Below are 10473 nucleotides of genomic sequence, written 5' to 3' on the forward strand. Positions count from 1 at the left end.
TCACTTAACTCCAGTGATAAAACCGAGCCAAGTTTTCAACCTGCTTTTCCAAATCCCTCAAGCACTGTCTCCCACAAACATACACAGAAATTTGTAAGTTCTAATTTCACAAACTACTGAGTTATTCACTATAAAAAAAGCCATCCCTACATTTTTAAATGCACATACCCTAAGTAAGGATGTAATGCAGCAGGATAAGCTATTCAAAAGCAATGACTCTGTTTAGAAATCTCCATGCTTGACCTGCAAGCAAAATCATTCCAAAGGCTTAAAATCCTCTCAAACTGCACAACATGTTTTCTGGAAGGACTTCAGCAACACTCCGTAACAAAGACATAATAGAGAAACAGGAAAAATGTTGGGGTACTGTTAAATCAGCCCTAGCAATGGCATGAAGGCTATTCTGACAGGAGTTCACTGGTTGTCTAATAGCAGCAGAGATGGATGCCTTCTGCCTCAACCACAGCAACATTTCCGTTACTGGATATTCTCTCAATAGAAACAGAAATATAATGGCAAATGAGATTTTCTTCTATTCATTCTCTTCCACTCAGAACTGAAGAGAAATAGCCTTACCTGACTGCAGCAACTGTTTAACTCTTGTGTGCCACTATTCAGTTACAAGTGCAAATGGGGAGAAACCCAAGAAAGATCTCTCACAGTGTTGTCCCATGCTCCAAACATCAACCTGTGGGTTGGCCAAGACAGAAAGGAGATGCAAAGAGCGATACCTGCAAGAACTTAATTTAGAAGCTTCCTTGGCTTTCAAAGACAGGAGTTCAGAAGAATTACTTCTGATATCAATAAAAGCTGAACACTCTTAGAACAGCAAGACAAGCAACGAGCTATTTCCTTATGGTGGTGCAGGAGAGGTGGTGATGTGGCACTGCAGAGGTGATCCATGGATCACAAGCGCAGAGCTGCAGGCTGAGAGCTGCTGACACTGACAGCAGATGGCACAGAAGCTAAGCATGTGCTCAGCCCACAACAGGGACTGCATAAGCATCCTTGGCAATCCTGCCCCTGGTCCCTGAGACTTCTGCTCCACTCAACATCCCCTGCTACAGGGTAAAGCCTTTCAGCTCTTGGCCAGAAGGTGCTCCTGTATGACCAACAGGTTTGGGACAGCTGGCCATTGCTATTGTAAACCCAAACTAGAGCATGACTTAATCCAGACCACTCTTTGTAAAGAGGGAAATACATTTTAAATGAAGATAGTTCACTGACCCTAACCGTGATATAAGAACACGTGGTTATTAAAATAAAGCTTTCAGAATATAAAACACAAATTGTTTAAATTTATTATTAGCTATGTTGGAATGTAAAGGTAGAATAGAACGACAGTTATTAAAAACATGCGTCTTCCTTGCATGCTTTCATATAAACTCCATGCTCCATTCCAGGTGATGCAGCTCTAATTCTTCAGCACATTGTCTGAATGGCTCTGAGGTGCTTCAAACACAAAGGGTGTAGGGGCAGAGCTCTCCATCTTCCCCTGTGTACATTTGCTGTTTGCAAAGCCTGCCTCACAGATGCAAATTATTAAGATAATGCTGAAAATTCAATAAAACATCGTATGATGATCATCTGCTTCATGTCCTACAGAACTCTAGTGGGATTCAATTAGAAGTAGGGAATGCATTCAAAGGCAGGGTCTGGTTCTTTAGGTAAGAGGCTCTCCTGTCAAATACCTTCATGCTTGTACACGCAACACTTCAGGCAGCTTCTACAAGTCCAAAGATTAATTTTCTGTTCTAATTACTTGTTGGATGTAACACAGGCATCTTATAAGAATTTATTCATCTACATGGCTTTGATCTACTACACAAGAGCCATGTTATCTATACTGTGATTTATCAATTAACATATACAAACATACACTGCTCTTTCACATGGCTCTCAATATTGCCTCTAAATGCAAAGGGGATTTTGGAGAAGGAAAACCCTGGTGAAATAACACCAGTTCCTCATCCATACTGCAGAAGCAGCCATCGCTGCCCCATCTACTCAGAAAGGCTTTGTGTTGTATAATAGATTCCATCAAATAATTAGTATTTCATAAAAATCCTCGTTATGCCCATTTGGTTTTCAAAAGCAGCAGCATTCTGTCAAGGACTGGGAAAGCTGCTGATTTTAACACTGACCTGACTTTAAACATTCAAGTCTGCGCCTTTTTTTCTCTTTTTTTAGATAAATTAACATTTATAAAACTGTACCCAGCAGCAATCAAGAGGAAGGAGCAGATCCAAGGATTCAGTCTGCAGCCCTGTCACAGTGCACACACTCCATGCCCCCAGCCCTACCAAGAGCAATACGTAGTAAACATTCATCCTCTCAAGCTTACAGCGTAACTTCTTGCCAAGTAGAATGTTTTGAGAATTCACACATATAATCAGATGCATTTTATTTCTGAAGATTGGGGCCTATTTTTTTATATTAGGTAATTCAGGCCTTTTCTAGCAGTTTCCAGTCATCTTGCCTCTATGATGAGCTAGAACCAGAAACAGAGAATGAGTAAACAAAAGCACAGTTGACAAAGGCACAACAGCAGCGTTCTCCATTGAGTGGAGCTGGGTGGCATTCACTATCACCTGCCCCTGCTCCTGACCTCAGCGATTCTCAGCATCCACAGAAGCTTCAGCCATCAGTGGGAACCCTGCCCTGAGCTCCAGTTTCCTGAAAATATGTGCAGCTAAGTCATGAAAGCAAGGATTTATATTGGAAGCCTAGCAAGAACAGTCAAGGAAAGTTCTCACCACTGAGTAAAGAGCGAGAGCGGAAAGGAAACGTCAGTTGTGCTCCAAGAAGAGAAAGAATTTCCCCTCTTGATGGCAAACCAGGAACGGTTGTGTTTCCACCCCTGAACTCTCATCACCTCAATCCCTGGGCACGAGGAAAAGTAAAGAACTACATTTGGACGTATACAGATTAATGCAAATACCCAGAGTGAGCACAGCACTTTTGCTGGTTAATAAGTGCTGAAAAATGCCCAATTCCTTTAAACCAAAGTAAGAAATGCACCACGCGTTGTTTATCCCAAACACAGTTGGGGACGTGAGCCTTTCGCCTGGGAAAACCATCTTCAAAGCAGCAACTGTTTTCCCAGCTGTGAACACTCTTTCCTGGGAAATCGACTCGTACCATTACAAAAATAATTTTCAAAGGAATGTGAAATTATTCTGCCTAATCTATGCATATCCGTATGTCAGACGTTATTTTGTACCTTCTTAGACATGTTTGTTTACAGAAGGCCTCGCGTTCCCTACAAACACGATGTGGTGTGACAAAAAAATTCACTTCTTTTGAAAGATAAATAAACACGTGGTTAATTCAATCAAATAATTTGTACCAACTCTACCAATATTCTAAGAAAGAAGTGTTAGCAGGAAGCAAAGAGCTCTGTCCCATAAGCAGCTGCCCTCTGAGTTTGTTTTTTTATTCCCTTTCCCCTAATTTGAATAATATCGCATAGATATTAAGAAAGCAGACAAAACACGTAGGATCCCACACAGCAAGTCACAAATGGGGTCCCGGTTTGGTAATTGCTTTCAGCCATCACAGGGCTGTCCTGTGGAGCAGCAGTCAGAAGCTCAGGGCCAGCAGGGAGACCTTGGAGCAAGGCAGAGAATGACTGACATCAGTAACAGCAACCAGCAGGAAGGAGAGAGAATGGGCCCAAAGTCTCCATTGCAGGCTGGCCAAGACCAGCAGGCTAACGAAAGTTCATTAACATCCCTACTGACATTTAGGTTTGCCTTGAGAAGGAGCTATCTTCCCCTCCTTATCACCAGAAAGAGACATTAATTCACCAGAGTTATCCCTCCCAACAAAACAACTGCTGGTGCACCCCTGCGTCGAGGCAGGGATGAAAGATTGTGTCATCTTCTCTTCATAACACACACAGCTCTATTTGCACATTAGAAATGCAAGCTGTGTAGTCACACTACTGTTACACACTACTGTTACACACTACTGTTACACACTACTGTTACTGTAGTAACACTACAAGATCCTCACTTTAGCTAAAAATATATATTCAGTAATCTATTTTCCTTTTATTTTTTTCCCCAATGTGGAAGACCAGTTCTCTAAATATCTCTTTAAAATGACCACGTGGATAACATTAAGCACAGCACGCGGGATTAAGTTAGTAAAGCAAAACTGTACAAATGCAGGAGGACCTGCACTGAGGGGCAACTTCACAACGCAGCTCAGGGTGGAAAATGCAGCTTATTTTGGTGGTTACGCAAAAGGCTTCACATCATCCAAAATGAACCAATAAATCAATCAAAGTAACAAGACAGGACTCATAGACTGTCTGCAAACCATCCGCAGCTCTTTATTCCACCAACAGGCTTTAGTATGAATCAGTGGGCTGCCAAAGAAAGAAATACACTTTCTGATGAGAGCTTTACATTATCTGCTTGATGGATCTTACGCCACAAACGTCTGGTTTGCATTCATTAACCATTCATATTACTCCCCCAGTTACCTGATTACAAGCAGCATTAGAGATCGTATCAAAGCAGCACTCCTAAGCATTCCACCAAGCTCACACCAGAATTGTTCACCTCCACAGCTGTGGTCTGTGGGGGGTTTTCCTCTCCTGCACACAAAACAATGATTTTAGAGAATCACTTTTCGTGGTTGGCTTTGCTGCAGGATGAGTTTAGTACCTCCTTGTTGGTCTTTATCACAATCCCCAAAAGGCTGAAGAGAAAAACACTTTCCCTACTAAGTTTGCCATTTTCCATTTAGCAAACAGAACTTACTGTTTGGGCACCTGCACAGCAGCCCTCTGATTAAAGAAACGCTCTGAGCTACTTGTTTATTTGCCATTGTTTGTACTGCCTGTATGGAATCTCAAAAATTAAATTCCTTTCCCACTGAATTTGCCTTTATCTGGGGGAAATGTTGATTCCTCCTCCTCCAACCACCAGCACTGCTGAAGATGACAAGGAACAGACAATGCTGCATGAGCATTACACAAAATACCCTTCAACCACAAACAACAGGATTTGATTTATAATGACCTGACTGGCTCTTACTCAATTTTCCTTGAAGTTACAACATTTGCTAGACTAAATTGGGAAGGAAGAGGAAATTAACGTTGTTTTCTATGGATTATCAATTTTGAGTCTCTTGCTTAATAGATGTTCAACTCTGGAAGAATTTCTTACTGTTCTGCAGGAAGCCTGCAGCTCTGAGAACAGCCCTGGAGGAACAGCAGCCCTTATGTCCCAAGGTCAAAAGATCCTTTGGTACGGCGAGGTCGTTCTCAGCACAACGCCAACAGCCTTCACAACCAAAGCCATCACTGCACCACGTTCCTTGCCTACAAGGCTCCTAACGTCAGTTCTGCTTTTCAGTACGCTTCCATAGCACCAAGGCAGCTGAAATCTGAAGGGTGAAGAAATCCATAAACAGAAGCAAGGCACGAGTGACTGCAAACAAGCACTTCCAATGCTTCTGTTACTCCAACACGACAGATAAAATATCATGAATATTCTTGCCATGGAGCCGAGACAAAACTCATTTGTCACAGACAAGGCCCATCAGAAAGTTCTTCTTTAAGAAGCCAGCATTCAGCTCCAGACCACCAGTCTAGGAGGCATACTGCAAATTTCTTTTCTTTATGCCTATATTATGTGACAATATAAAGAATAATCTCCAATTACAGTATGGTTTAATGTAAGGCCGTGTTGGTAAGCTACAAAATCATTAAATACACAGACACTAATGCCCAGGCGTTTTAAAAATCAATGTTGAAGACACGTGGGTTTTATTGCCAAGTAGCTCAATAGAACAGCAATGTTATGAAAATCAGTAAAGATACATAAATAACACAAAGGAAATTCAATCTAAAAACTTGCATTGCTGAGCCCCACTCGGATTTGGCACGCAGAGCCACGTGGTTCTGAGATCATTCATGGAAACACTTCTGTGGTACCTGAATCACTCACTGCTATTCAACGTAAAGAAAAGAAACTGAGAAGATGAAAATCAATAAGGCATCAAGATTGCTCCAAAAGGTCAAGCTGTTCCAAGGAAAAATGCTTTCATCTCAGGCTGCTGAAAATTTCTGAGATAAATTCCATGAAGGAATAATCAATGTGTAATAAATTCGGTCACTTAAGACAGATTCCAACGCGCCTGCCTGCAGCTCTGTCACAAAATCATTTAGAGATTTACATTTTCCGCTTTGCAGACTGAAAGTGCTGTAACAGAATAGGACAAAAAGTAAATCATGGGAAAGAAAAGTGACTGAATGACCCAGTGGAAACTCCCCCTCCACAAGCAGCGTGCCGTGCTGCTATCTTCTGACCTACTTCCATCACATGAGACTCCTTGGAAGGAACTGGGACCTACCAATTCTTGCCTTAAGAACACCAAAAAAAAGTTCTCTTCACTTCAGTTCCTGCATTAGAAGTCCACCGCAGCACAGAATCCAGCACAGAATCAGAATCCAGCTGTCATACTTCAGCAATTCCAGCAGGTCTATCAGAGGTTAAGCTTACTTTAAAGTAGCAGAGCATTCCCAGCAGTTGTCTTTGTTCCATCCAGCTACCAGAGCCCATCACTCTGCAGCTTGCTTCTCTCGAGTGCTCCTTCTCACCTTCCTATATATGCACAGCAAATTTGACTTGTTTTCAGCTGCATCTTGCACACTGACAAGACCTGATTGCCAAAGCGTTTTAAAGCACGCCACTGTGACTTAACTGCTATTTCACACTAATTTGGGAGTGCACACGAGCAACAGTCAAAGTGGGATACAGCTGACACTCATTGACCATTTCTGCAGTAAAATTGCTTAAGATTTGCCTGATGTTTTTCATCCTTGCCAGCCATTTCAAATAAAAAATGTGGTCTACTGACTTACACTTTCCTACTATCAACAGTTATAGTTTATAAAGCTGATGCCAAAAAATAGCTTCTCGTAGACCTTATATGGCATTCCCTAAAACTAACACCAGATACATGTTTAAGCCACCCTCTGACACCAACATTTATAGTCCTAAGAACGCTGTGCCTAGCCATGCTCCCTAGCAGCACTAAGGAGCCTGCTTTCCATTTCATATTTGCTTTCTCTTTCACTGTCCTACAGCCTGCAAGGACAACAAGAGCTGATCCAGGCCTCCTACAAGCTGACCAGGTGACATCAGATGGTCCAAAAAGAAAGATCAGACAACATCACCTTAATTTTGACTTTCCGTTTCACACTTCTTACCCTGGAAAATCATTTCTACACAAACTGAATTACATTATAATGAATCTGAAGTCTGTAACGCACACCTTACAAAGAGAAGGAGAAACATTTCCTTTTATGAAGCTACACATAAGAGACTTGCCATTTTACTTTGGAATAGACCAAAGTGCACTGTGCACTCTTTCCTTACTTCAGCACATTCCTGCTGTGTTCAAAACCACAGGTATTTACAGACCTCCAAACAGCTGCTGCCCATAGGTTGGCTTTTCTCATGGTTCACAACAACTGCAGACACATGCAGTACTTGCACACAAGCAAAAGCTCTCAGAAAGAAGTAGCATTGCCAGTATGCTCAGGTAGAGCACAACAATAAAATAAGTAGTGCTATATTCTAGTTGTGATCTCTATTGAATCACACATCTCATGGTAATGACAGCAACACACAGCTCTCACATTTATGTCAGGTAACCGTGTCCTATGAGACCATGGCTTATCCTAAGTAACAGAACTTCACCTTTTGTTCTCCCCTTTGCTATATGATCAAACCACGTTCCTTCCTTTGATCCACGTTCCACATTAAGCACTTGGAAGAACTGAATTAAGTCACCTTGTTTATGCACCGTTTCCATTAGAAAAAAAATGGACACCCTTTAGTTTCTACTTAACATCTCAATATTGTTAACCTCATTATCATAAAATCAATTCATCAAATATTTCATTGCACAAAGAGACTGCTGACACCTTCTGGCCATTCGACATTCTGTACAAATACCAACAGGATTTCCATGAAAAAAACCTTTATGCTTTTCCAGCCACTCAGAATCACATGAAGGTTTCAGCTACGCCTCCACTGCCATATGACAGCTGATCAGAGCCATTGGGCTCCCCTCTCACCCACACGCTCTCACTCATCTTTTGTCTTTCATAAAAGCATTCAGATGAGAGACTCTGACTGCTACAAGTATTCCAAACCATCAGACACAGCCCAAGATGTTTGCTCCATTTACCTTCTCTTTTTCACTTTCACTCCAGGCAAAAGTGGAATCCCCCATACACGTCCCCTATACAAGGGACAACTGCAACTGAATCACATGGGGGACTCAGACTGCTATGAACACCACAGGTAACAACCTACCCACACTGCACTGAATTGAACAGTGAAAACCAGTACGACCTACCTGGAGACTTCGTTTCTTTTTCTTCGGTTCGGCCTCTGACTCCAGCTCTCCCTTTTGGGTCACACGTCGCTTTAGCTTTTTTCTTTTCTCTTCTTTCATTTCTTTGGTTTGTATATTCTTCTTCGCCATTCTGAAAAAGGATACTGTCTAATTACCAACAATCAAAGCACCATTACAACTCTTCATTTTGTGGTTTTGGTTTTGTTTTTTTTAAATCTTAAACATACCTCATACAAACCTCATACACAGGGTCTACACTAGCACAAGAATTATATCTTAACTAGGAAAACGCTCGTTTGCATTGAACTTCAATTAACTTGGGGGCATTCTCAGCTTTTTCCTTTCATAATACGATCCAGTTCAGCTGCTGCAAAACCAGAATATCACTCCCCTGTTAAAAAACTCCATAGCTTCTGTTCTCTGTGAGAGCCCAGCACCCACAACTGACGCAGTCTGTGCTGCACTCAGCAGCAGGGCAGCAGAGCTGTGCAGCATTGGGAAGCAGGTCAGTAGCAGCATGCCTTGCCACCTGTAGGCAGCACAGAAGGGCTGCTCCGAAAGTAACGCCTCCTATTTTGTTACACTGGCCCCCAGTGTCAGACACGGATGTTGGTGGGATGGCAGTAAAAGCTGAAACTTCCCACCAAGATCCCATGAGATTTTACTGCTGTGTGACAGATGGCAGCAGAAGGGCCACCTGACATGGAAGTGAACATGAAGCAAAAATACATCTCTTAGTTCCTTCATGTAGAAGAAACGGCACTCATTAACACTCATTGATGCTTGCTGAATACTTGTGGAGACTATGCAGTGGGTGTGAGCACAGTCGGGAGGTGGGTGGTGTGTTTCTGCAGTGGTGACACCTACATTGGTGTAGATTTCCTATAAGCACGGCATGCAGGCTCTTGTTCATTGGTGGTAAAAGTGCACAGCTTTCTGTGCACAGGACACAGGTGGTTGTAACACGATGGAAAGTGCAGCAATGACAGCACAGCAGCAAGGTCCCAGGCTGCAGCAGGCGAGGGCTTGCTCAAATGCAACAGCCATGAGCATAGAAATAATGGAAAGAAGCTGCTTACTTTTCAGAAAGCCTCAGGCAGGGATCTCCAGCATGAAGCTCTCACCTCCACTGCCAGCCCTTACATGAGGGCTGGGTCCCGGCTCCACCCCTCGGATCACACAGCTGCATTGCATTGCATGCACCTGAGCCACCCTGGTCTGGCCCTGCCTTCCCACCAGGTGTTTATCAGTGCCTCAAGCCACGACTCAGCATTTCTGCTACAGCGCTGGATGTGCCGGCACGCAGCGTTCTGTAGCTGAGAACTCGCTCTGTCCAGCAGCGTTACGGCACTCCTCGCATCCGTTGCCATTTCCACGCAGATAACCAGGAGGCACTACTTTCGGAGCACTCTCGTGCCCGGCCGGCGGCACCACGTGACTTCCGGCCTGCCCTGCGCCCCCTACTCCCCCCCCGCCTCACCCCACGAGCCGCTGCACCGCGCGCCCCTCTGCTCCCACAGCGCGCGCAAATCCCCGCACATCAGCAGCCCTCGCGGTTCCACTTCCCCGCCACACCGACACGAGCGGAACGCCACACGGCAGGCCCGCATCTGCGGCCAGGCCCGCGCGGGGCAGAGAGGCCTCGGGGCCCCACACCCGCCGCGGATACGCATGAGAAGGGCCCGAGGCGCCGCAGCACGACCGCATCCCCGCACGCCGCCACGCACCTTTCCCCAGGCCCGCCTCCTCCTCACATTTAACTGAGCCTCACGCTTGGCGCCGCAGCCCGCCCCCTCTCTCCCATTGGCTGCAGGGACGGAATCTGCGCATCTGGTTGGCTCTCGGCGTGCCAATCCTGCGAGCGACCAATAGGAAGCGGAGCTCCGGTGTAGAACGCCCACTCAGAGGGCGCATGCCGGGAGCCCGGCCGGCTCGCGGAGGGCAGCCGTGGCGTCATTTCCCCTCTCCGAGCTGCTGCGCGCTGGCGGCCGTCCGCCTCCACGTGCGGGGACACGGAGCTCGCCCCGCCCGCCGTTGCCCGGGTGAAGGCACCCAGCGTAGCTTACATAGCTATTGTGGGCTGACAGG

General features: G+C 44.7%; 1 protein-coding gene across 1 annotated transcript in view; it reads right to left on the reverse strand.

Annotated features, from left to right (window-relative positions):
• Positions 1–10174, reverse strand: part of CUNH7orf50 (chromosome unknown C7orf50 homolog) — a 97395-nt gene extending 87221 nt beyond the window's left edge. Inside the window, exons 1-2 of the mRNA XM_042864816.1 lie at positions 10113–10174; positions 8386–8515 (exon numbers count right to left, since the gene is read on the reverse strand). Coding sequence (XP_042720750.1) covers positions 8386–8514 — 129 coding nt within the window. The 5' untranslated portion in view covers position 8515; positions 10113–10174. The remainder of the gene's footprint in view (positions 1–8385; positions 8516–10112) is intronic.
• Positions 10175–10473: the final 299 nt, after the last annotated feature.

This window comes from Lagopus leucura, unplaced genomic scaffold, assembly GCF_019238085.1.
Source record: "Lagopus leucura isolate 7727_CA_CO unplaced genomic scaffold, USGS_WTPT01 Super-Scaffold_760, whole genome shotgun sequence".
NCBI classification, from domain to species: domain Eukaryota; kingdom Metazoa; phylum Chordata; class Aves; order Galliformes; family Phasianidae; genus Lagopus; species Lagopus leucura.